The sequence below is a fragment of the Leucoraja erinacea genome, chromosome 2 (genome assembly GCF_028641065.1).
Source record: "Leucoraja erinacea ecotype New England chromosome 2, Leri_hhj_1, whole genome shotgun sequence".
In the NCBI taxonomy this organism is placed as follows: Eukaryota; Metazoa; Chordata; class Chondrichthyes; order Rajiformes; family Rajidae; genus Leucoraja; species Leucoraja erinaceus.
Genome location: NC_073378.1, coordinates 116,768,135 through 116,795,299, shown reverse-complemented (window position 1 = coordinate 116,795,299; position 27,165 = coordinate 116,768,135). Strand labels below are relative to the sequence as shown.

Sequence of the window (27,165 nt, the reverse complement as noted above, 5' to 3'; positions counted from 1 at the left end):
CCAGACATTCATGCCGTTATATTCAAAAATAAGGTTTGAAATGAAATGTGTTTTCCAATACTTAGCAAATTCCCCGTCTAATGAGAGACAGACCTTCAAATAATATGAATTATCACATAATTGTGTTTCTTCAATTTTAAGATAAAACAACACGACTCAAAATATGATTTCGTATCTCACGCGTCTTTTTCACGTTATCCCCAGGTATTTAACATTTTAATAAACATGTTTAACCCATAAAACAATGGATTATTTTTAATTTGTGAAATGGACGCTGTTTTCTTTTAAGGAGAAACCAAAGTAACTTTAATAAGTTAAATAAATTATGTTTTAAAAATAACAATATAATTTCATTTACCGCCTGTTAAACAGCATATGCGTTATTGCCTAAAGGTTGACAGCGACTCGGTCACAATCAAATCTACTTTAGGCTAATATTTTTGTTATATCTCTGCTTAAAATGTGCCCTTTTTTTAATTGTTTTAATATGTGTGTTAACGAGGTGGCGCTGGAGTTGACATGGGCAGGGGTCTAACTTTGTGTGATTAGAAGATGTAAGCATCTCCGAAACGGGTTGAGCTGGGCGGTCATAAACAAGTGGGACAAATAAAAATCTTGGGTGTAAATATGTCACAGGGAAGATAAAAAAAAGGCAACATCTATGCTGTGTTTAAAAATAGTCTGCCAACGCGAGAGAAAGGGCCATGGCAATTATGCACATACCTCGGACGCTACCATGGACTGGTGAATACAGTGGTTGCCATGGCTAGGGCCGGGTATTGTCTCCGAGCTCTGCCCAAACACAGAGCCCCAGCTCTCGGCCGCATATCTGTGTACTTTGGGCAGCCGGGGCCCCTCCCTCCCTCCCTTCTGGGCCAGAGAGCACAGGTTCCCTTCAGTCCGCATCGGGCCATCGTGTTTCCCTTGACACCCCCTTCAGGACACTGCCATATCGTTATCGTGAGAGACGGTGGATGCGCTTGCACTGAACTCCAAAACAGGTCGAGGTTGATGAGTGTTTAAGAGGGAACTGCAGATGCTGGAGAATCGAAGGTTACACAGAAAAGCTGGAGAAACTCAGCGGGTGCAGCAGCATCTATGGAGCGAAGGAAAGGGCCCTTCGCTCCATAGATGCTGCTGCACCCGCTGAGTTTCTCCAGCTTTTCTGTGTAACCTTCGAGGTTGATGAGATTGGTCCATAACTTTGATTCCTTTGCATCCGACTCCTTTGCATGAGACGAATTCGCCTTCGTGTTTTTTACAATGTAAAATGAATAGATCCTGCAGATAATCTAAAACGGACACAAAGTGCTGGAGTACTTCAGCCAGCCAAGCAGCATATCTGGAGAAGGGTTTCGGCCAGAAACGTCGCCTATTTCCTTCGCTCCATAGATGCTGCTGCATCCGCTGAGTTTCTCCAGCATTTTTGTGTACCTTCGATATTCCAGCATCTGCAGTTCCTTCTCGAACAGCATATCTGGAGAACATGGATAGGTGACGATTCGGGTTGCGAACCGACTTCAGACTGAAGGTCTGAAGAAGGGTCCCGCGTCGAAACGGCATCTATCCATGTTCTCCAGAGATGCTGCCTGAGCCGCGGAGTTACTCCAGCACTTTGTCTTTTTTTTTTTTGTAATCCACCATCTGCAGTTCCCTTTTCCACCTCCTGATAATCTATACGGCTTGTGGTGTCTAAACCTTGGCAATGTTACCCCTTAACAGAAATTGTGCTTTTATTTTTTTTCCAAACAGCCCTACACATCAGTGGCTGGAGAAGGTTCCCGGCCCCAATCGTCACCCATCTTTTTTCTCCGGAGATGCTGCCTGACCCGCTGAGTTCCTCCAGCACTTTGTGTCTTTGATATAAACCAGCATCTGCAGTTCCTTGCTTCTACCCGCACTACGGCAGTTGTTTGCAAACAGTTATTTCCCTAGGCCCAACCATAAAATTCAAACCAAACATCACGTTAATCTAACCATTAATCCATCTAAGGTACACACAAATGCTGGAGAAACTCAGCGGGTGCAGCAGCATCTATGCAGCGAAGGAAATAGGCAACGTTTCGGGCCGTTCAGACTGAAGAAGGGTTTCGGCCCGAAACGTTGCCCATTTTCTTCGCTCCATAGATGCTGCTGCACCCGCTGAGTTTCTCCAGCATTTTGGTGTACCTTCGATTTTCCAGCATCTGCAGTTCCTTCTTAAACACATTAATCCATCTATCCAGCAAGTGTACCTACTTATCCTTGCCTGACTATGGGAATGTCTCTCTATCCCACCGTTACCTTCCATTGTACAACAGCATGTCACATATGGATATGCGTCCACTTATAGGTAAAACTGTATTTTCAGAACCAAAGATGTGGTCGGTCCATGGGTGCCAACATGAATCTACTGAGTCGTTGGTGTCTGATGGATAACGGTATGTTATGCTATGTTTACCACGCTGAACTAAAGGTCAACCTTTTTCCCATCTCCAGACGCCCCAAAGTGATTCAGAGCCAAACGACTACTCGATGTAAAGGATTCTGGCCAAATCATTGTTGTCCGCGGTAGATTTCATCGTAGATAGATACACAATGCTGGAGTAACTCAGCGGGTCTCTGGAGAAAAGGAATAGGCGACGTTTCGGGTCGAGACATCTCTTCAGACTGAGAGTCAGGGGAAAGGGAAATTAAAGGTGCAGCATATTTCTAACTCTTCTATGAGCTTTCTACATCAAGCGAGATGATTTAAGGCAAGGACAATGAGGGAGACCTTAGATGGGTCATCTTGCGATTCTCCGTGTATTGGGATGCACGGATTTAAATGGTTGTTTTCTTAAGGACCTAATATTTTCAAATGTAGTCTTTGATAGATCTATCTGCGGTGTGGAATGGTGGGCTGCATTTCAATGGGGACGTTTCTGTTTGGAAAGTCGGGACAATAGTAAGCAATAAGTCACCAAAAAACCACACAGCAACTGAAGGACCGGGCTGGCGAGTGGGGCGGAGGGGGGGGGGAGAGGGGGGGGGGGGGGGGGGGGGGGGGGGGGGGGGGGGGGGGGAGGGGGGTGAATATGTGTAATTGCAGCCCAGGACATTGAAAATATTATCTTAACTGATCAACACCAGGTGTGAAACAATCTAATAAAACCTAGCCAATGTGTCACATGTGATGAAGGCATCGTTTGGATTGAAGCAAAATATAATTAATATGAATCCCACACAAACAATATGTTGGCTGATTCTTTGCGATAACAATACAAAAACAAATATTTTTAACAGCATATTGTGGATTAGTCACTGGGCAGATTAGGTTTAATTTCAGTCTTGAGCCTCAACTGGTGTTAAAATGTCGTTTTCTGGGGAAAGTTCCCCCATTGATAAATTAGCTATCAGAATAGTGGGTAAGACAAACAACTAATTTATCGGTTATTATTATTCCTGTTGTTGTTATTATAGCCGTTGTTGTTATTGTTGCCGTTGTTAACAAAACAAATCCAACCATCTATCTGTGTGATCGCCTCCTCGATTTAAGGACAGGAGTTTTGTGCGAAAAGTTTTTAATAACTTCTCGAGTTCCCCGCCCCACGAGTTGTCTGCAAAGGTTACTTTGATATTGTCCAGTGATATTTTAATGAAAGAAACTTGCCACCGAGAAGAAGATGAAAGCAGTGCGGCTTTTTTTGTGTGCGTGTGTTTGTGTCGTTTTAATGCAAACGCCGAGCTGTCTAACACGCGGTCCTCCCGCCCGTTTTTAATCGGGAAAACATCGACAGGTGATTAGCTTGTTCCTTGAATGCATCAAAGTTCTTCAAATAAAATTCAATGCACAATGACTGCCACTGTATGGAAACAAATAAAAAAATACCTTTGGTGCACTAACTCAATCGGCTATAGAGAGCAGATCATCCCTGACGCTGTGCAAAACACGAACTTTCCCAATGAAATGTGGACTGATTGACATACATTTTGAGTTTCGACCGGGAGCTACAAAATTCAGTAAGATAAAACAAAGGATGTAATACTTTAACCAGAAACGAACACGAGAAATAATCGCAAACACAAAGAAAATTGGTTTGAAGAGGATTTTTAGATTGATTGATAATGAACCCTTGGGTTTTGTGACTTAGAAATGTATTCCGGTTACTTTGGATGTTTTTGTGTTATTAAAGAAAAAGACAAAGTAATGTATAAGTTCAATATATTATCATCAATTAAAATTAATGAATGCATATCTCGCAAAATTGCATCTCGCCCGTTCTCCTCTCCTCCCTCTTGGGTATATGAAATATCTGGGTGCATGGGATAACTATATTCAGGAAAATATCTCTTGGGCTCATCTTTAAACTGGTGTGAGTTTGAAAAGTAAACGACAGTAAACGTGGGTGTGAGATTTAGCTGAACAGACCGTCCGATCTCTTAAACTTCATCTGGCAAGAAACCCCTTAACAACATAAAGTGTCTGTGATTTCAGAATGGTGTCAAACTGCAGATTTTTTACCCCCCGTTTAAAAGTATCGCTGCAAAAGAATTTAAGGGGAATATACATGAGCTAACTAGAAAAGGGGTCGCTGAAATGTTTTAAAAAGTCGAAAAGTTGCCCTGTAAGTTACAATGGTGCGAGAAACTTTCAACCGAGTAACCCTTGTTCCTGGAAGCCGTAACCTCTGTCTATCTGCAACTTTGGGCGGCATTTTGCTCAAGGAAACTTAAAACCCCCCCAATTAATCTGACATTTAAACTCATCGCGTCTGTATTTGCTGATGTTATTTCTCGTATTTCCCCCCCCCCCCCCCCCCCCCCCCCCCCCCCCCCCCCCCCCCCCCCCCCCCCCCCCCCCCCCCCCCCCCCCCCGGACAGAAGATATTATATGACCGCAGATTTCCACAATTGTGGGTTGGCGGAGAGAAAATGCCTTTCCTGCCTTAACCCACGGTGTCCAAGATGTCAATGCGTTAACATAAAATATTTTCTGTCTGGTCAAGTGGAGTTCTTGTGATAGAGCGCTGAATTATTTATCTCTTATTTGATACATATTCTGGTCGTGCTTATTTAAATTGAAACTCTTGTCAGCAGCACACTGCGCAAATCAATTATGAAAGACTTGAAACGTCCGCAGTTCTTATCATTTTACTCCCAGCGCGATATTCGGAGAGGCGTGAATGTTAACTCCCGATGTGGGTAGAAGGGTGGTTCAATATTCTATTGCAAGTCATCGGCTGCGTTTATTCAAAATATAAAAAACATGAATCGGTTAGCAAAATAACTGAAGATGGGCACTAAAAGCATCGTGTCGGGCAGCATCTCTGGAGAAAATGAATAGGTGACGTTTCGAGTCTGAAGAAGGGTTTCGACCCGAAACGTCACCTATTCCTTTTTTTTTCCAGAGATGCTGCCTGACCGGCTGAGTCACTCCCGTCACTTTGTGAATATCTTCGGTGTAAACCAGCATCTGCAGTTCCTTCCTGCACATCACAATAACTGATGCATGCATGCATGCAATTAACTTTGACAAAGTTTAGGAGCAAATCTGACCTCTACTATCCGAAGCATGTGGGCAAAGGCGAAAATCTATCGAAAAGTATAATCGAAAAGGTGTTTAAGAGATATAACCGGTGCCAATATCCACTTGCCAATTGGCAGCCAGCTTGACACGCCTGGGGACAGGGGATATAACAACATGAAAATAAATAGACACGTAAATGTGTTATTTAATTCCGACTGTGCCGCTGGTTTGTACGTGAAGCGATGAGTTGTAACATTAGAGTCCGCGTGATTGAGATGGGGTGGGGCAGGGAGAGAGTGGGGGTGGGGGATGGGGGGTGTGGGGGGGGGTGGGGGGGTGGGGGTGGGGGTGGGGGTGGGGGTGGGAAGGGGAGCAATGAAATAAGTTGTAATTGATGTTTTCATAACAAGAGATTGAGTCCTCCTCCCGCTCCTGATACGCCAGACTTCAGGTGAATTTTCGGAAACTGTTGGTTTTAGTGAGCACATCAGAAGCCAATAGCTGCCGTGTGGCCAATCAGGATTCGCCGTTGTGCCTTTTGAGGCTATATTACATTGCTGTGCGCCCAGTCTTTCTAGCGCGCCTGTCGACTTCGTGTCCTTATAGCACAATTGTCCATATTCTACCCCCCACCCCACATCACCACCACCACCGCCGCCAAGGAGAAAACAACAACAACAACAGAATCCGCGGTCAAAGCCCGATGTGCCACCGTTGCCGGGGATCAGTGGGAGCATTGGAAGACCAGCGAGATAGCGAGAGCGGCGCAGAAGCCCCCGAGCGAACATGATGCTAACGAGAATTGTGTTAGTGGGACTGGTCTGCTGTTCTCTCTTCTCGTCTGCCAGGGCGTGTGGACCGGGCCGGGGTTATGGGAGAAGGAAGCACCCCAGAAAACTCACCCCTCTGGCCTACAAGCAATTCATCCCGAACGTGGCAGAGAAGACTCTGGGTGCCAGTGGCAGATACGAGGGGAAGATTACCAGGAACTCGGAGAGATTTAAAGAATTGACACCCAATTACAACCCAGACATTATTTTTAAGGACGAAGAAAATACGGGAGCTGACAGGCTGATGACACAGGTACGGGTCAGATCGCCAGTTAAATGCTCCCCATTCTCTGTCAGCGCTAGTGGATGGGGGTCGCTGCCGGCCTGACAGATAAAAACCAACATGTCGACAGTGGGGTTATGCGTGGTGGAGTAAACTTTGTGGATTCCGGTGAACCTGCCCTGCCCCTTTATTTCCTAGTCTCTCTCTCTCTTTTTCTTTTCTCTCTCTCTCTCTGCCTGTGTCTCTGTCTGTGTGTGTATGTGTGTGTGTGTCTCTCGCTCTCTCTGTGTCTCTCTCACTCTGTCTGCCTCTCTCTCTCTCTCTCTCTCTCTCTCTCTCTTGCTTGTTGGGGGTGCCTGCGATGCTTACTGTGACTCGCTGTGCAAATGTGTTTCAGCAGTCCCCTGGGCCTGCACTTTGATCAATCAGATTGTACATTGTACAGAAGGTACTCCCATGTGTATGCTTACTGCCGGCACACTTACCAACCTGCAATCCTGCGCTGTTACATGCAACCTGCGGCCGTCTACTCTCTCCCTCTCCACCCCCTCTCTCTCGCCCTCCTGTTAAACTATCTTCTCAATCTCGCAATCCTGAGCTGAGGTGATTTAATGAGACCGCCTTGTCTAAATATAGGAAAGATGGACAGAGAACGCAATCGACCCGTCTCCCCCTCGCTCGCCTTGTCTCCGCAATCTGTTTAATTGACGCTGTTCACTTAGAAATCCTATCTCCTATCTCTGTGTTTACCGATGCGTTCATTTATTGCCATACGTTTGAGTACAGGCGACTGTGGAGAATGAGCGCTTCGGAGCCGCCGTTTGATTTTTTTATAAATGAAAAGCCGCAGCCGTTCGCTTATATCAAAGTTTTATTCCAATCCCTAGAATTACAGTCACTGCTAAAGGTCATTGAAAGTTCCCCCTTAACAGGACACACACACACACACACAACGTGCTAATCTCCGCAACTGGCCATTTGACGGGACCCTCTCAAAGTCATTAAGATTTAATGCACATTTAAAATCTCTATCTGGCGTTCAATGAACGCGTACAATTGAAACACAAAGGCAGATGGTGCAATTTTTCTCCCCCTCGCCCATGATGATATTACCCTTTTAAGCAATAAAAATGTTCGCAGGCAGCGCGCGTGCATCACCCGGTCACCATCCGTCTCCCAGTGCAGGGTTGTTCATCGTGACACTCTGCAGACGGCAAGTGGCGGATAGCCAGCCCTGCCCAGCCCAGCCCAGCCCACAGTAGCCGCGGCTCAATGCAGCGAGACGCCTCGATCACAGCTACAGGGGTCATCAAGTTGCCCCATAAACGCACGCACACGCACACGCACACACACACGCACACACACACACGCACACGCACACACACACACGCACACGCACACGTCTCTGGCATTTTGAGTTACACTTCTTCCCTTATCGATCGCGGCTGGGCTAGGATTTCCGATTTCATCCTTCGCCCCCACCCCTCTCTCTCTCTCACTCTCACTCTCGCTTCAGGTCAGGCTTAAAAAAACATTTATAGGTGCGCGCGGCGCTGTTGGAGAGATGGCTATAAATAAAATGTATCAATGCTTTTAAAATAAAACAAAACACAAGGCGCAACATACAATAGCTCTTTTGGGATCCTCCAGAAATAGGTGGTTGCCGTATCAGCCGCTCTCCACGTCCCGGCGTGGATCCATCCCTGGGAATAGGCGACCTCTCCACATGGATCATGCATTAGCTGCGAGCGTTTTCATTCCTGACCACTCAACCCCCCCCCCCCCCCCCCCCCCCCCCCCCCCCCCCCAGCGGGAAAACACAGGCAGCGCAAGGGTCCTGGCTTCCGTGGTCGTTTTATTAAATATTCCTTACGGACGTATATCAATGAAAAAAACCTTGTGGGTCTCAAGTTCAATGCATTCCCCGTCCTCTCTCTCCACCACCCACCCCCCAACCCCCGCCCATCCAATGAACCCAGGCTCAATCTGCCTTCAGAGACTGCGTTTGTTTCAAATAACGTTTGAGGCACCTCGCCGGCCCCGGGAATAATCGATTGGCGATCGATCTATGTGGAATTTAGTGTGTGGGGGTTGAAGAGGCTACACCCTCACTCTCAACACACGCACACATACTCACTCTCTCTCTCTCTCTCTCTCTCTCTCTCTCTCACACACACACACACACACACTCTCTCTCTCACACACACACACACACTCACACACACACACACTCTCTCTCTCTCTCTCTCTCTCACACACACACTCTCTCTCTCCTCTCTCTCTCACTCACACACACACACACACTCTCTCTCTCACACACACACACACACTCTCTCTCACACACACACACACACTCTCTCTCTCACACACACACACACTATCTCTCTCTCACACACACACACACTCTCTCTCTCCCTCCCTCACTCACACACACGCACACACACAGCTGCGGCGAGCTGCGAGCATTGACAGGTATCTGTTAAGTGTCCCCTTTCATATTTGGCAATTTATATCACAGTCGCAGCGTGAATAGATTAAGATGTGGACGCAGGCGGTGATTCGGTCAAGCGCTTTGTTGCCTCGCCGAGGGCAAGCCGAGGTTTCCCGCTGACTTTGACTGGAGACTGCTCAGGTCTGCGCTCCGTTCACGGCACACGACTCAATGAATTAATAAAATAGTTTTTTGGGGGGGGGGGGGGGGGGCGCTGACCCCGGGCCCGTGGGGGGTCGGCCCACACCCCCCCCCCCCCCCCCCCCCCCCCTTTTTCCCCCCCCCCCCCCCCCCCCCCTCCCCCCCCCCCCCCCCCCCCCCCCCCCCCGGGCTCGGGCATGTCCCACAGATCAGATTGTTTCAAGGCAGGATACAGCCGCGTACACTTGTAAGCGCAAGTGATTTCTGGTGCAGCGGGGAAAGCGTTGAGAGTGAGATCACAGCGAGTCGGGCAATTTGTGGAGAGAAAAAAAAACTTGCTCGAAATCCGTGTCTCAATGAAGAGGAAGGTGCAGAGATGTGGGCCCGCCCTGCTGTCTGCGCGCAGGGGTATTTGCATGAAACTATCGTGTTCATTGTGCCTCGTCCGATGTGCGGTGTAAAAGGAGGAAATCACTCCCTCTCCCGCCAGCCCACAGAGTCGATAGTAGACTTTGTTTATTGACTAATTGGGCGTTAAAGCCAAATGGGTTCCCCGTGTACCTTGATCTGGGTGCCTAACTAGGAGAGAGCGGGCATCAGGCAGGGGCGCTGTTTATTGCGGGATGAATTATAGGGAAACTGGTCGCAACGTGCGTAATGTTGCCCCGTTGGTACGGAAGTCCAAATGACAGCAACACAACACGAGTGATGCTGAACTCCGTGCCTCGACCACCCCGCCCCCCATATGCCCCCAACAATCCGCGCTGCCGTCTCCAAAGGCCTTTGTGGCCCGCATTGGGGTGGCGATGGGGGAGAGTTGGCCGGGAGAAAGGCGAAGCCGCCACAGACGTCAGAGACCAGCTCCTTGACTGCAGTTTTATCCCACTTCCCCGTTCTCGGTGTTGGCGGCGCGGTCCGTGGGAAATTCCGGCCGATTTACAGCGGCGAAACCTCCGCGTATGTCAGCGAGCCGTGTATAAAATGCCCCATTCCTATCGGGTTAGGGAGGCCGATCAAACCACTGAGCAAAACTCAAATTGCTGGAGAAACTCAGTGGGTCAGGTAGCATATGTGGATCCGAGTTTCCCCATACCTCCCCCTCCCCCTCCCCCATATATAAACCATAGCATGTGTGGGAAGGCACTGCACATGCTGTGCCTTAACCCGAAGATAGATACAAAAACCTGGAGTAACTTAGAGGGTCAGGCAGCATCTCTGGAGAAAAGGAAGGAGTGACGTTTCGGGTCGAGACCCTTCACCATAGTACTGCCATTTCAACCCTTCCGACTCGAAAAAACATCGCCTGTCCATTCTCTCCCCCAGATGCTGCTTGACCCGCCGAGTTCCTCCAGCACTTTGTATTTTGCTCACGATTCCGGCATCTGCTGTTCCCCGTGTCTCCCAAACATTGCTGATGTCCGTCGAACCCCGCTGTCCCACGCACGGGCACCGAGTTACTGCCTGATCTAGATCAGGGGAAACGTTAGATATCTTTCCCAAAACCAGCCGATGTGCTGGCTGTTTCCACTTTGTTTTACCTTAGTTCCATTTACAAAGTAATGCATTAAGAGGGGAATTAGAAAGGCGATTGTGGGTGTAGTAAGACGTGGGCTGGCGAAGCGACCTCTTTACCGTTAGATATAGATGTCTCTGTTAATCACCAACAAGACACAAAGTGCTGGAGTAAAACCCTGAGGGTCAGGCAGCATCTCTGGAGAACATCACAGGTGATACCTCGGATCGGGACTCGTCTTCAGTCCTTGTGTCTCTGCTAGTGAGTGACACGCTAATGGGTCCGGGGTGGTGCGGCGGTAGAGTTGCAGCCTCCCAACGTTAGAGTCCCGGCTTACTGGTGATGTCTTTACGTTCTCTCTGCCCTCTGTGACCGCGCGGGTTTTCTCCGGGTGCTTCTGTTTCCCTGCACACTCCAAAGATGTGCAGGGCTGTAGGTTAATTGGCTTCTGTAAATTATCTCCAAGAGTGTAGAATACAACTAGTGTACGAATGGCGTGTAGCAAGGAACTGCAAACGATGATTCACACCGAAAATAAACACAAAATGCCGGAGTAACTCAGCGGGTCAGACTCTGAAGAAGGGTCTCCACTCGAAACGTCGCCAATTCCTTTTCTCCAGAGATGCTGCCTGACCCGCTGAGTTACTCCAGCATTGTGTGTCTATCTAATGCAATGCATAACGGCATGTAAAAACATCCTCAAGTTGACGGCATCTTTAACTGAGGTCTCGTTTCCACCTTCTCTCCTCTTTTATTCATCTTTGACAGAGGTGTAAAGATAAATTGAACTCTCTGGCGATCTCGGTGATGAACCAATGGCCCGGGGTGAAGCTACGAGTGACCGAGGGCTGGGACGAAGACGGACACCATTCAGAGGAGTCCCTACACTACGAGGGCAGAGCTGTGGACATCACCACCTCCGACCGGGACAGGAGCAAGTATGGCATGTTGGCAAGACTGGCTGTCGAAGCGGGCTTCGATTGGGTGAACTACGAATCCAAAGCCCACATCCACTGCTCGGTGAAAGCAGGTGAGAGGCAGCGCTTCTTAAAGAAACTGCGCAAAGTCACCTGTGATTAACGTGATCATATTTCATATCGGAATCACACATTTTTAATCTGAAAGCACCCCAGGCGCCAGTCAGAGCTCCCTGTCACTCATGCAGGGTGCGGGCGCGTTGGTATTGTCGAGTGGTTTTACTAATCTTGTCATGATTAATATGGTCATTAGTTCATGGTGAATGGGAGGAAGTGTGTGTGTGTGTGTGTGTGAGAGAGATGGAGATAGACAGAGAGATGCAATAAAGCAGGACGGTTCCCTGAAGGTGTCGTCAGGCGCTCCGCTGGGAGTGGCCCAGGTCTTCTGAGTCAGTAGGATTGTGGGTTGTAGGCGCGGTGTAGGGAGAGGGTGTAAACAAACTCCAGTGTACAGATGAGCGAGTATCACAACAACCACAAAATAAACTGACCACATCCTTCAGAGCTCTCCGAGTTTTCCGTGTATCACACTGCACTCTTTAACTGACACTTCGCCGAAAACCAGAGCCTGAATCGGATGCAAAACTGCCCACAATCCCAACACGTTATTTGCTTCAGACTTTAGACTATAGAGATGCACCTCCCACACAAGCACTATCCTACACATCAGGGACAATTTACAGTCGCCAATTAACCGGCTATCCCGTGGGCTTTGGAATGTGGGAGAAAACCTGGGCACCGGGGAAAACCCACGCGGTCACACAGGGAGAATGTACAGACAGTATAACGTGGTCAGGATCGAACCCGGGTCTCTGGCGCTGCACCACTGTGCTCAACTCTTTAGAGACCTCAACTCTTTATAGACCATCGACTAGTGGAGCATTGAATGTTAGAGCACAGGATCAGACCATCGGCTCAGAGTGCCGCTACCGAACATGATGCTAACCTGCCTGCACATCATCCTCATTCCCTGCATTTATATGTCCCTATCCAAAAGTATTTTAAACGCCACGGTCACATCTGCCTCCACCAGCGCTGCCGACAGCGCATTCCAGGCACACGCACACTTGTGTAAGTAAAACATGGTCCTCACATCTTCTTTAAGCACTGCCCCTCTCACGCTAAAGCTGCGCCGTCTAGTATTTGATATTTCAATGCTGGGCAGAAAAACAAGGTTCTGGCAGTCTACCCTATACATGCCTCTCATAGTTATATATGCTTCCTCCGGAGATACCGCCTTTCGGACCCCCCCCCCCCCCCCCCCCCCCCCCCCCCCCCCCCCCCCCCCGTTCTGTGCGGTGGCAGAGTTAGTATTTTAGTAGAACAGGGGGCATTATTTCTGGTGCCCTGCCCATTTTGTATTTACCTGCCCCCATCATTAAAACCGAGGTGCCAGCGGGCTTGCTGCATGCTATTGGCTACGACTTTTGTATAGGCTTTAAAGTATAACGGGACATCCATACACTTAAATTCAACCCTTCCCTTGTGCCTTGTGGAGACAATAATGATGCCCCGGTAGTACCGTCCAATTATTCTGGTTGTCGCAAACAGAGACTCCATCGAGACCCAAGGAACTGCAGGTGCTGACATCTTGAGCAAACCACAAAGTGCTGGAGGAACCTAGCGGATCCGGCAGTATATGTGGAGGGAATGGACAGGCCACGTTTGGGGTCGGGACCCTTCTTTAAACCCAAGAAAAAGTCCGAAGGGAGGTCCCGACTCGAAACTTCGCCGGTCCATTCCCTCCATATACGCTGCCTGACCGGTCGAGTTCCTTTAGCACTTTGTGTTTTGTTTGGAGACTCCACTCCACTCCAGAGCGCGCTCCACATCTGGCCGGCATTGCATCTGGGGTTAGAGTTGGTTTTCGCCGAAGGAAAATTCTCCAGATATTTAATGACTGAGATAGTTTATGCTCAACTTAGAAGCAACCCATGTGCTGGTGGGGTCGACCGTTCGCTCCACCAAGACACCGGGTAGTTAATCGGATCCAGCGTGAAATATAATTACTGGGTAAGAAGGAACTGCAGATACCTGAAATAGCTGAAAAATCGGATACTGTTATCCGCGGGTGTATAGGTTCCAGCATGGAGCAAGGCTAATTGATCAGGGATCAGCAACAAACCACAGTACTGTAATGGTGATTCAAGAGGTTCATGGAAACAAATGATGCATCGGATTTCTGGAATCCTATTGCTGGGTCTGTTTTCTAGGAGTTAACAAACCGCTAGAACCCGCCTTTCTGTTCTGTCTTCCCTCGGGAATACGCATCAGTTGTTCAGAGGGCGGTTAATTTTGTTTTGCTTTAGTTCAGTTTAGGGCTCTTCGCATAGCCCAAGCGGGCTAGGATAATGTCGAAAACTACACACCAGCAGAATCTATACATCAAACCGCTAAGATTCGTTTTGTGTCAGATATTTCAAGCCATGCTCAGTCCATTCAGTCATCGCCAAGAAATAAACCATTATACTGTGTAAATATGGTATACAGGATGTAGTGGAAGGTATGATTAGTTGTCTTATTAACATCGGAATTCAAAGCCTGTGCTCCAAACCAGAAGAAGACTAGGTCATTTTATCTCTTTTTTCATCATATATATTTATCATATATATCATATATATTTCATCATATATATTTATATATCATTTATATCATTATATATATATCATTATATATATCACACACACACACGTGTGTGTGTGTGTACATACATATATGTGTATATATATATATACATATACATTTGTGTGTGTGTGTGTGTGTGTGTGTGTGTGTACATATATATATATATATACATACATATATGTGTGTGTGTGATTTCTTCTCTCTAGAGATGCTGCCTGTCCCGCTGAGTTACTCCAGCATTTTGTGTCTGTCTTCGGTTTAAACCACCATCTGCAGTTCCTTCCTATATATATACACGAACCGTGTATTGTTTATTTACTGTGTAGGAAAGAACTGCAGATGCTGGTTTAAATCGAAGGTATACACAAAATACTGGAGTAACTCAGGCAGCATCTCTGGAGAGAAGAAATGGATGACGTTTCGGGTCGAGACCCTTCTTCAGACCCATTCCTTCTCTCCAGAGATGCTGCCTGTCCCGCTGAGTTATTCCAGCATTTTGTGTCTGCCATTGTTTTTTTTTTACTGTTCACGGTGCGTTCTCAATATTTTGTAGATCACTTGCTCTTTGTCCCGCATGATGAAGTTACTAATTAGTGGTCCAGGATATTAATTGCACTTCTACCCAACGAAACCCCATACTTTTACATGCATTTTCTCCAATTTCCTGGTAGACACTGAATGCTCGATGTGTTATATAAGTGTATGAGGTTGAACATACAAATGGCAAATATTGAATGTGCGCCACAGACTTTACCTAAGCATCTGTATAGAGAACTTTCCGCTTGTATCTTCCAACACTATGGGCCGGGTTTGGATTAGATTTGTCATTAGTTTTTGCTGAATGATTCGCCACTTCTGGATTAGCCAATGCAGGATTAGGATTGATCGACGATTTTACCTCCATTAGGTTCTGGAACATTATTATAATCAAATAACCCCATTAATCGGCATCTCCGTAATCACTTTGTCGATTTCTCTCTCTCTCTCTCTCTCTCTCTCTCTCTCTCTCTCTCTCCCTCTCTCTCTCTCTCCCCTCTCTCTCTCCTCTCCCTCCCTCCCTCCCTCTCCCTCTCTCTCTCTCCCCTCTCTCTCTCTCTCTATCTCTCTCTCTCTCTATCCTCCCCTCTCTCTCTCTCTCCCTCTCTCCCTTCTCTCTCTCCCTCCCTCTCTCTCTTCTCCCCTGTAAATACATATATATATATATATATCTTCTAGCACTATCTATACTCTTATATATCTACCCATCTATCTCTATCCATCTTCTATATCATCTCTATGCATCTATATCTATTTATCCATCTTTCTATTCATGTATCTGTTACTCCATCTGTCTCTATCACAACCCGACTCTGTCCGTTTCTCAGTTTTCACGATTGTTTCCCGTTCTATCTACTCCGCGTGGTTGCGAGATGACAAGTCCCAGGTATCCGTAAGTCTATTCATTAAAGTGACCTCGCAAACGGGCGGCGAGTAGTTGACGGGAAAGCAGCGAGGTGGCGACCATTGAGATGCTGCTTCAGACCCCGAAGGCGATAGGCGATCGGCAAACTCTCTCTCTCATTAGTCGTACCTGCTACGCCACTCACTGTCTTAGAGAAGAATTAACCGCGCTGTGCGTGCCAACAAACAGAGATCTGGAATGATTAGATAGAAACGCCGTGAAGACTGGTCTAACGTCTGGTCTAATCTTGCCCTCCTGTTATTTCTCTCTAAATAGGAGGGCGACAAATCTAACATTTAAAATTCCGAACACACTGGGCTATCCAAATTCATCTGAGCCCATGTCATGTGGGTCGTGTGACTGTACCACGTAGATTTGCCTGACTATTACTGAGCACTGTTAGACCTGGCTCCGCTCCGTTTGTTCCGCCACTATTTCATGCCAGTGAATCATATGAGAAGATTAAACGCTGTCTGCGGAGGAGAGGAATTCCAGAGAGGAAGATTCGTTTTTTACGTCTCTATTTGCTGAAAGAATGATCCCGGGGAGAGGAATTCAAAGCCGGGGTTGTCTCGAGTCGCGATTCATTGTCAGGCTAACAGAGGAGACGGGGCCATTGATGCCGGCCCTATAGTTAGCGTCTAAAGCCAGCCTCGGTCATTTAAAATTCAAATACACATCTCGAGTGTCCAGAAAAACGAACAGTGTTTCTGCTGTGCAAATACCGCTTGCAAGGAGCCTTAACATTCTGGTGTGCAGCGTATGTATGTGTGAACTGACACATAGGAGGTTCCTGCACCTGAGCAAATAGCGAGAGAGAGCTGGGAAAAGAAAAGTGGAAGTCATCCTCTCTTCCACGAGTGTCTCGTTTTATTCGTCGTATCAGAATGACAATGCGGCGCCTTTATTGGATTTTAATTAGTCGGCACGGACTGAATCCCCCGCCTCTGAGGAAAGCATTCACCGACCTTAGAGGGTCCTTTAGACCGCAGCGCCCGCCACAACCTTGAAGCTTGCAACCAGAATCCATTAGTTAAATAGTGTAGGGAAGGAACTGCAGATGCTGGTTTAAACCGAAGATAGACGCAAAATGCTGGAGTAACTCAGCGGGACAGTCGGTATCTCTGGAGAGAAGGAATAGGAAATGTCACAAATTCCTTCTCTCCAGAGACGCTAGTTACTCCAGCATTTTGTGTCTACCACCACCAGTTAAAATGTAGACGGCCGCATCTGCAGTCGTGCCCATAGCACCCTCTACTCCCCACATAAACACTAACACTTCGGAGTGTTTACTTGCTGTGACCAGCCATTCAACTGAAATCCCCCACCCGTTCGTTTCTATTAAACAGAGGCGAGAAAGTCGTTAACAGATCAATAAAATCTAATTTGCGGCTCTTTTTCGCCAATTATAGTGCGATTTCCTGAGAAGTAGACGGACGGCTTGTTTCCAAACGCGCTTGCCGCGTGTAATGGGACGAGAGTTGATTTTTTTTTCTTAAAGTAGAAATTGCTGCGTTTTAATATTGCGATCCTTGGTTTGACCCCCTCGCCAATAGCCTATGCTGCATCTGGTTAACGAGACAGCTCAACATTTGTCCGATCATCCTGCCCCTTCCCACAATGCAAAAATAATCAATCTCCTTCAGAAAGCTTCCTTAGAACGAGATTGATACTACATTTCAACAAGAAAGAAGACAAGTCCAATGGTTAGACATAGATGGGGTAGAGTCAATAGGGAATCTCTTGGGGCTAATGGAATTAAGGGATATGGGGATTGACAAGGGATATATATGGTGCAGGTACTGATTGTGGATGATGATCCATGATCATATTGATTGGCGGTGCTGGCTCGAAGGGCCGAATGGCCTACTCCTGCACCTATTGTCTATGTTTCTATGTAATATCTTTTCCCCAGGGTGGAAATGTCAAAGACAGAACATAGCTTTAAGGTGAGAGGAGCAAGGTTTAAAGGAAATGTGCGAGGCAAATTTTTTTTACATAGGTGCCAGGGGGTGGCGGTGGAGGCAGATACAATAGCGACGTTTATGAGATTGGTAGATTGGTACACTGGTTATGTAGGGAATGGAGAGATATGGATCAGATGCAAGCAGAGGAGATACGTTTAATTTGACATCATGTTGGGTACAGACACTGTGGGCCGAAGAGTCTGTTCCAGTGCTGTACTGTTCTATGTGGAGGAAGGAACTGCAGATACTTGGTTTACACCAAAGATAGACACAACATGCTGGAGTAACTCAGCGGGCCAGGCAGCATCACTGGAGAAAAGGAAGAGGTGACATTTCAGGTGGAGACCCTTCTTCTCCAGAGATGCTGCCCGACTCACTGAGTTACTCCAACACTCTGTAGCTATCAATCTGTAGCTATCTATGTTCTATGTTTTAAGTTTACAATCTGTAGCTATCTATGTTCTATGTTTTAAGTTTAAATATCAAATATAATTGGCAGTTTTACGTGGAATAATTCAAGAGGGATTGTATAGAACTGGAAATCTCCCCAAATCCTGTTTATTCATTGCTGACCATTCACTTGCCCCATAGATGGTCATTTGATTATTTCTTTGTATGTCCCAGTTACCCATGTACCTCTCTGTCTGTGTGCTTAGCTATCAATCATTATACCTAGCTCTTATCTATGCACCTATATATTTATCATCTCTTTTTGTTTTTATCATATATCTTCCTATTTAAGAATCTGGGTGTCCACAATTTAGAAGGAATGTATGTGTTTATGAGAAAGCACAAAATACTGGAGTAACTCAGAGGGTCAGGCAGTATCTGTTAATGGAGTTAATGGATAGGTGACATTTTGGGTCAGGACCCTTCTTCAGGCTGGAATATATCTGTACAAAATCACATGGATATGTACAAAATCATGAGAGGAATAGGTCGGCTAGGCACACAGAGCCGTTTGCCCAGAGTAGGGGGATCAAGAACCAGAGGACTTAGGTTTAAGATGAGGGGGGGAAAGATTTAATAGGAACCTGAGGGGTAACTTTTTCACACATAAGGTGGTGGATGTATAGAACGAGCTGCAGGAAGAGGAAGCTGTTTAAGAAAGTTTAAGAAACATTTGGACAGGTACATGGATAGGGCAGGTTTAGAGGTATATGAGCCAAATGCAGGCATGTGGGACTAGTGTAGATGGGACTTGTTGGTCAATGTGGGCAGGTTGGGCTGAAGGGCCTGTTTCCACACTGTATGACTATGACTTTATCTCTCTAAAGCTAGCATCGTTGTATCTATTAATCTAGTCACAACAGCAACATATTTAACTTTTTATGCTCGAACAAAACACATATTGGTGGAGGATCGCTGTGGGATAGGCAACATCTGTGAAGGGAATGGGCAGAAGACATTTCATGCCAGGACATTTCTTGAGATGTTATATGTCCATTCCCTCCAGAAACCCCTTGGCCCTCTGTGTTCCTCCAGCACTTTCCTGACACAAAACATTGTTTGTTCATTCCCTCAACAGATGCTACCTGACCTGTTGAATTCCTCCAGCACTTTGTGTTTTGCTTGTGTATCCCACATCTGCAGTTCCTTGTTTAAGGTTCAGCTTAAGGTTCAGGAACTCCCCCTCCCATTCCGAAATCCGACCTTCCTGTCCTGGGCCTCCTCCATTGCCAGAGTGAGGCCCAGCGAAAATTGGAGGAACAGCACCTCATATTTTGCTTAGGTAGTTTACACCCCAGCGGTAGGAACATTGACTTCTCTCATTTCAGATAGTCCTTGCTTTCACCCTCCTTCCCCTCCCCCTTCCCAGCTCTCCCACAGCCCACTGTCTTTGCCTCTGTCTTTCTTTTTCCTGCTCCCCTCCCTCCCCGACATCAGTCTGAAGAAGGGTCTCGACCCGAAGCGATGTCTATTCCTTCTCTCCATAGATGCTGCCTCACGCGCTGAGTTCCTCCAGCATTTTTGTCTACCTTCTGCAGTTCCATGTGTGTCTATCTTTTTATTCTATGTGGCACATTGTATAGCAATGGGCGACAATGAGAACTAAATGCTCGTCAAAATGTTCAAAGCTTTTCCTAACATTGAGACTAATGGGTGACATAGAAACGTTTTGAATATTAATATTTAATTTGAACCCCCCCCCCCCCCCCCCCCCCCCTCCCCTCCCCCAATTCCCTCCAACTCCAATTCCTAGCAGGGGATTCAGAAAAAAAAACTTTCTCCAAGGGACATTAGGACAGTAAAGGAAATGTGTAAGAAGGAACTGTGGATGCTGGTTTAAACCAAAGCTGGACAAAATATGCTGGAGTAAGTCAGCGGGACAGGCAGCAACTTTGGAGAGAAGGATTGGGTGACGTTTTGAGTCGAGATGAGTCGTCACCCATTCTCACCAGAGATGCTACCTGTCCCATTGAGTTACTCCAGCATTTTGTATCTATTTATTGGGACTGTAAAATTGAAACCACAGGAGTGTTGTAGATGAATAGTCAAGATCTATTTACAGGGAAACTGTATAATCATCTGAGGGAGAGGGGAATGGAGGATTAAGTCAAGTCAAGTGAGTTTATTGTCATGTGTCCCTGATAGGACAATGAAATTCTTGCTTTGCTTCAGCACACAGAACATAGTAGGTATTTACTACAAAACAGATCAGTGTGTCCATATACCATAATATAAATAGATACACACATGAATAAATAAACTGATGAAGTACAAATAACAGATAATGGGTTATTAATAATCAGAGTTTTGCCCGAGCCAGATTTAATAGCCTGATGGCTGTGGGGAAACAACACATTGGCGGAAACAACAACACAGAGTGTGGAGGAACTCAATGGGTCATGCAACATCTCTGGAGAACATGCATTGGCGATGTTTCGGGTTGGGTCTTATTATTCTGATTGATATGAATGATGAAAGATGGAATGAAGTGGGAATGGTGCACAAATGCTGACATGCTCCAGTTGGGCGGAATATCCTCTGCTGATTTTTCACATGACCCGGGATAGTAGGAATTACGTCAATTGCTTCTGTCCTTCGCATCCCAGATAGTCATGGACACTAAATAATAACAGCCTACTAAATAAACTAACGACAAAATTAAAATGTTTTACTTAAATTAGTAACTATCCTTAAATTCAGTGTATAATCAGGACCTGTACTTTTTGACTGTGTCTGCAGTTAACTTAGAATATCTTGCCCTTTGCCTGACCCTGCTAGACTTGCTCGGTAGTACCCTATTATCAGTGTCACGTGCTTCTTTTTAAGTCTTACTCTTTTTGGATTGAAAAAATGTAAACTCAGTTATACCGCTGCTTGATAAGGGAGAACTTGTGGAATTCATTGCCACAGATGGCTGTGGAGGCCAAGTCATTGGGTATTTGTAGGGCAGAGATTGACAGATTTGTGATTGGTAAGGACTTCAAGGGTTACGGGGACAAGGCAGGAGAATGGGGTTGAGAGAAAAAGATAGATCAGCCATGATTGAATGGCGGAGTAGTCTCGATGGGTCGAATGGCCTAATGCTGCTCCTATGACTAATTAACATGAACAAATTGTACAGCACTCTACAATGAGTGAAACCTCCAAGGCCCAGTACAACAATCATTAAAGAGATTGAAGTAAAAAGGCTAATGGAATGTTAGCTTTCACGTTATACGGACTGGGAGACAAGGATAGAAGTGCTGGTGCATTAACTCAGTATGAGTTGGGCCGAAGGGCAAGTTAACCTGCGTTTAACCATGAGTCTAACCTGCGTTTGAGGCAGCTTACTCAGGAAGGATATAGTGGTGTTGGATGAGATGCAATGCCAGCTCTGTACATTTGCTAATGTGTCTAGTTTCCTTTACTATCTGGGCGGATGGGAATAGATCGGGTAAACACACAGAGTCTCTTGTCCAGAGTAGGGAATCGATAACCAAAGGATGTAGGTTTAAGTGATAGGGGAAAGCTTGAATGGAAACCTGAGTGGTAACCTTTTCACACAATGAATGGTGGGTGTATGGAACGAGCTGCAGGCTCGAGACATGCACTACAGCAACATTCAAGAAATGTTTAGACAAAGTACTTGGATAGGTCAGGTTTAGAGTGTTATGGGCTAAACATAGACAGGTAGGACTAGTGTAGATGGTACATGTTGGCCAGTGTGGGCAAGTTGAGCCAAAGGGCCTGTTTCCATGCTGAATGACAATATGACTATGTTACATTTCTATCAGGCTATTAACTAATCCCCCCCCCCCCCCCCCCCAATCCTACCCCCCCCCCCCCCCCCCCCCTGCTCACCTCTCTTCTTTAAAACACCAACTTCCAAAGAAAACAATCAAAGTATATCCAACCTTTCTCCTTATAGCTAATACAATGTAGTGCAGATGTCAGGAAGAGTGCTGGAGTAACTCAGCAGGTCAGGCAGCGTATCTGGAGATTGAGATGGGTGAGTTTTGTGTCAGGGCCCTTCTTCAGAGTGAGGAACTGTCGGTCGAGACACTTCTGGCAATCTGAAGAAGGGTCCCAAGTCCTGAAACGTCTTCTACAGTTTTTCTCCAGAGATGCTGCCTGACCCATTGAGTTACTCCAGCGCTTTATGTCTATCTTTGGTTTAAACTAGCGCCTGCAGTTCTTTCTTTCCAGTGTTTTAAAACGGGTCAGTATAACGCTGCATCATCCTCTCTGGAGTTGTTGAGTCCAGGCCTAATAAAAATTACAGACTGATTTAGATACAGATTTGTCAAACAGATACAATAGAAGCTTTAGACAAGAGGCAAATGAATAGCATTAAGGTGCAGGGCTGAGGATAATGCAAGGAATGGTGCGATATGGATCACATGCAGGTAGAGGAGATTAGTTTATCTTATCATTATGTAAAGTATGAAGGACCTGGTCCTCTGCTGTGTGCTCCATGTTCTTCTCTTCATAGTAAAGCACAGTTTTAGCAGAGGGTTGTGTTTCTGGAGGTGTGTGATTTCACTTCTCTGGGCTCCTGAAGCCGATTAAAGGCAGCACAGTGTGGTGAGGAGTGTGCTAATAGCATTGTTGCACAAAACTCCCACAGTGGATGTTGTATTTAAAGATCTTCAGGGAATCCAGCAACACGGTTAGTGCAAGAGATTGGAGCCAAGGTGAAACATTAACCTTGATCTTATGGAATGGAGAGCAGGCACAATGGCCAAAAGGCCAAATCCCCCTAGTTCTGTGTTGTAACATTACAACAGATGGCACAATGGGCTAAGTGTTCGGCTGGCGACCGGAAGGTAGCCGGTTCGAATCCCGCTTGGAGTGCATACTGTCGTTGTGTCCTTGGGGCAAGACACTTCACCCACCTTTGCATGTGTGTAAATGTAATGTAATTATGTGAAGCACTTTGGGGTCAATGCAAGTTGACTAAAAATGTGCTATATAAATAAGATTATTATTATTATTATTCTCATTACTATTTTGTATTGGGTTATTCAATACCACCAGCAGGGGTAAGATTTATTAAGAACCCACAGGTCAACTATTTTACACAAAGGGTGGTATGTATATGCAACAAGCTGCCAGAGGAGGTAGTTGAGGGAAGTACTAACACAACGTTTAAGAAACATTTAATCAGGACATGGGTAGGTTAGGTTTAGAGGGATATGGGTCAGACACAGGCAGGTGGAACTAGTGTAGATGGAGCATGGTGGGCCAAAGGGCCTGTTTCCATCCTGAATGTGGCACCATCACAATGCTCATTGCTTCCGAACTGTGTGCAGTTCTGGTCAGCACAATACAGGAAATATGCGGAGGCTTTGGAGACGGTGGAGGAAAGGTTTACCAGAATGCTGCCTGGATTAGAGGTATTAGTTCTAAAGCAAGATTAGACAGGTTTAGATTGTTCTTTCTGTTACGCCGAAGGTTGAGGGGAGACTTGATGGAGGTATATAAAATCATGAGAGGCATAGAAAGGGTAGGGTGGGAATGGCAAAGACTAGAGGATACAGAGGATACAGCTTTAAGGTGAAAAGAGCAAAGTTTGAAGGGGGTGTATGGGGCAGGATCTTTACACAGAACAGGGGGGGTGCCAGGGGTGTGGTGGAGGCAGATAAGACTTTTAGAGATGCACATGTACATGCAGAGAACGGAGGGATATGGATCACGTGCGGTTGGGAAAATTAGTTTCCCTTGGCATCCGAACTGTGTGTAGTTTGGTTGCTCCATTACAGGAAGGCTGTGGTGGCATTAGAGAGAATGTGGACGAGGTTCAACAAAATCCAGTCTGGATTAACATTGTGGGCCAAAGGGTGCTGTACTGTTCATAGAGTCATAGACTCATACAGCATGGAAACTGGACCTTCAACCCAACTTGCCCACACAACACTAGTCCCACCTATCTGTGTTTGCCCCAAATCCCTCTAAACATATCCTATCAAAGCACCTATCTAAATATTTCTTAAATGCTGTGATAGTACCTACCTCAACTACTCCCTCTGGCAACTCGTTACATATACCTACCCCTGTTTGTGTAAAAAAAAAGTAGACCCTCAGGTTCCTATTAAATCTTTCTCCCATCACCTTAAACTTATGTTCTCTGGTTCTTGATCCCCCTACTCTTGGTTAAAGACTATGTGCATTTGCCCTATCTAGTCCTCTCATGACCCTATACACCTCACTCATCCTCCTGCGCTCCAAGGAATAGAGTCCCAGCCTGCTCGACTTCCAAATGCTTCATGGTCCTCTACACCCTTTCTAGCTTAATATGATCTTTCTTGAAATGAGGTGACTAAAACTGAACACAATATTTTAAATGTGGCCTCACCAACATCTTGTACAACTGTAACATGACCTCCTAACTTCTATGCTCAATCCTCCGTCTGATGGAGGCCTTCATGACCACCATATCTACTGTGATGCCACTTTCAATGAACCATGTACCTGCACTCCTAGATCCACCTGCTCTACGACACACCCCAGAGCCTTGACATTCACTGTGCATTATATTATATATACTCGTACTAACACCAACATGTCCCTGTTCCTCTTTTCCAACAGAAAATTCAGTGGCTGCTAAATCTGGAGGCTGTTTCCCTGCCTCAGCGAGAGTCAGTCTGGAGAACGGCGACACCAAACAAGTCAAGGACCTGACGCCGGGAGACCGGGAAAATTCAGTGGCTGCTAAATCTGGAGGCTGTTTCCCTGCCTCAGCGAGAGTCAGTCTGGAGAACGGCGACACCAAACAAGTCAAGGACCTGACGCCGGGAGACCGGGTACTGGCGGCAGACGAGCGGGGCAACCTCCTCTACAGTGACTTCGTCATGTTCTTGGACAGAGCTGAGGAGGTGGAGAAAGTTTTCTACGTGATCGAGACACGAGAACCTCGCCGCAAACTCGCCCTCACTGCGGCCCATTTACTTTTCGTCGGGCACGCTACGAACGAGGGGCAACTCGGACTGAAGGCAACTTTCGCCAGCAAGGTGAGGTCGGGACAGCTGGTGTACATCACGGACGGAGACAGTCACCGGCTGCGACCCGCCAGAGTCGACAAGGTTTACCTGGAGGAGATGATCGGTGCTTACGCTCCGCTGACTATCCAGGGCACGGTGGTGATCGACCAGGTCCTCACCTCTTGCTATGCAGTGATAGAGGAACACTCGCTGGCTCACTGGGCTTTCGCCCCTGTACGGATGAGGTACACGGCCAGATCTTTACTGCTGCCCAGCGACCCACCAGCGGTCAACTGTACTGTCCAAGCAGGTGGGGTCCACTGGTACTCCAGCGCCCTGTATCAAATAGGCAGGTGGGTACTGAATGGCGCGTCCATCCATCCTTTGGGAATGGCGCTAGACTCCAGCTGAAATGGTTCACCCGCATCCAGACTTTCACAAACAGAACCCGCTCAAAGTCAAATCAAACAAAGCCGAGTTTCCACAAGAAGATTTCCATGGGGATATTTATTTCGTTTTTGCTTTATTTTACCTCCCTTGTTTCTCTTGCCTGTTGTTGATATCGTCTTCTTGTTTAACGGAAAAGAAACTGGAACTTTGGAAAGCCTTAAAACTCCGTCAATAATTTATTCCTCGGTGACCCCACCAGAACGGAAACTATTTTGTGTGGTCAGTCAAGGAGAAGAATATATTTTTCTATCTGTTTTTTGTCCCGTGCAGCATTCTACAAACGTTTGCAACGAATTATCTTGTTGTTTTTTGTAATCTCTTCTTCCCGCTCTCATTTTTGTTTTTTTAATTTCTCTTGTCTTTTGGACAAAGCTACACTTCGTTGGGGGAGGGGGGGGGGTCCACAAATTATATTTTTATACACAGAATTGTAAATTAGATTTTGGAGACATCATTACTTAACTGAATCACATTTCGTTATTTGAAATAGTGTAAAATACGAGAATATATTATTTTAATTTAAAGTCTAGACGCAAAAAATTATAACGTTTTGACCATCCCATCTGCGATGTATCGTTTGATATTAAACGTGCTATTTTGTAAACAGGATGTGCTTCAGATAAAGTAGGCGTGTTCAGCGAACATATGTCCCTCCATCAACTGTGTCGCCCTTGACATCTCCATCTGGGACTGAATTTTATTCAGAAGAAATTATTTTTTAAAAGTGACAAACCTTGATGATCAATAATCATATTCTAATGAAAGTAGTAGTTTGTACAAAGTTTTTTTTGCATACGAATTAAAATTCGACAAAAAAGCTGTAAATTTACTAAAACCGTATTATTTGCATATTTTGTAATAGATTAATACAGTAGTTTTATAATATAGAAATGTGCCAAATACTCTGAATATTATTGAATAGCATTTCGATTACACGCGACTTTTGATAATCGAGAGGTAAAGAGAGACGCTGTGTACAGATACTTTAAACTATTTTGCAAAAATGAAAAGAGATATTTATGTTTTAGGGTCAATCTTTTACGCCACAGCATACCGGACGTGGAATGGTTGTAATTTCTGCGGCAAGGTCCGGAAGACCGTGTCATATTTTACATTCTATTTGATTCAATCATTCTGCAACTTATAAAAAAAAAATGTAAGAAACGAACATATTGCTTGTAGCCATTATTTGGTCGCTTGCGAACCAACGGACTTTTCTCCCCCTTTTGTTTTCACAAACGTTTTTCAAAAATAAATTTAACCTGAAGTCCAATGCAACGGATCTATTTTGGAGAAGAGCGTGCGGGGAAGTTTGTTTAAAAACTGCAAAACATACAATTTACCAAGGTATTTATGACGAGACCTTCAGCTCCGAACACCAAACATACCGAGAGTTAATTTGTTCTTTGTACCTTTTGATACCTCTAGTTTCCCTTTCCCCCGACTCCGAGTCTGAAGAAGGATCCCTGCCTGACCTGCTGAGTTACTCCAACACTTTGTGTCTATCTTCCGACGGTTTAAAAGTTCTTTAGATTATTAATCCTCATATCATATTATTTTGCACAAGGGGTCCCGACCCGTAACGTCGCCTGTCCATTCTCTCCAGAGAT

At 46.0% G+C, this 27,165-nt stretch overlaps 1 protein-coding gene across 1 annotated transcript; it reads left to right on the top strand.

Annotated features, from left to right (window-relative positions):
• Window positions 1–6,040: 6,040 nt before the first annotated feature.
• shha (sonic hedgehog signaling molecule a) lies at window positions 6,041–26,719 on the top strand. The gene is made up of 3 exons (XM_055664321.1): window positions 6,041–6,571; window positions 11,455–11,716; window positions 24,816–26,719. The coding sequence occupies exons 1-3, from the start codon at window positions 6,275–6,277 to the stop codon at window positions 25,514–25,516; spliced, it is 1,260 nt and encodes a 419-aa protein (XP_055520296.1). The 5' UTR covers window positions 6,041–6,274; the 3' UTR covers window positions 25,517–26,719.
• Window positions 26,720–27,165: the final 446 nt, after the last annotated feature.

What these genes read in the sequence shown, in the direction of transcription:
- shha (XM_055664321.1), top strand. Translation starts at nt 6,275, where the DNA reads ATGATGCTAACGAGAATTGTGTTAGTGGGACTGGTCTGCTGTTCTCTC. An exon ending in CTGACAGGCTGATGACACAG is followed by an intron (nt 6,572 to 11,454) that starts GTACGGGTCAGA and finishes CATCTTTGACAG; the next exon opens with AGGTGTAAAGATAAATTGAA. An exon ending in CCACTGCTCGGTGAAAGCAG is followed by an intron (nt 11,717 to 24,815) that starts GTGAGAGGCAGC and finishes TGACGCCGGGAG; the next exon opens with ACCGGGAAAATTCAGTGGCT.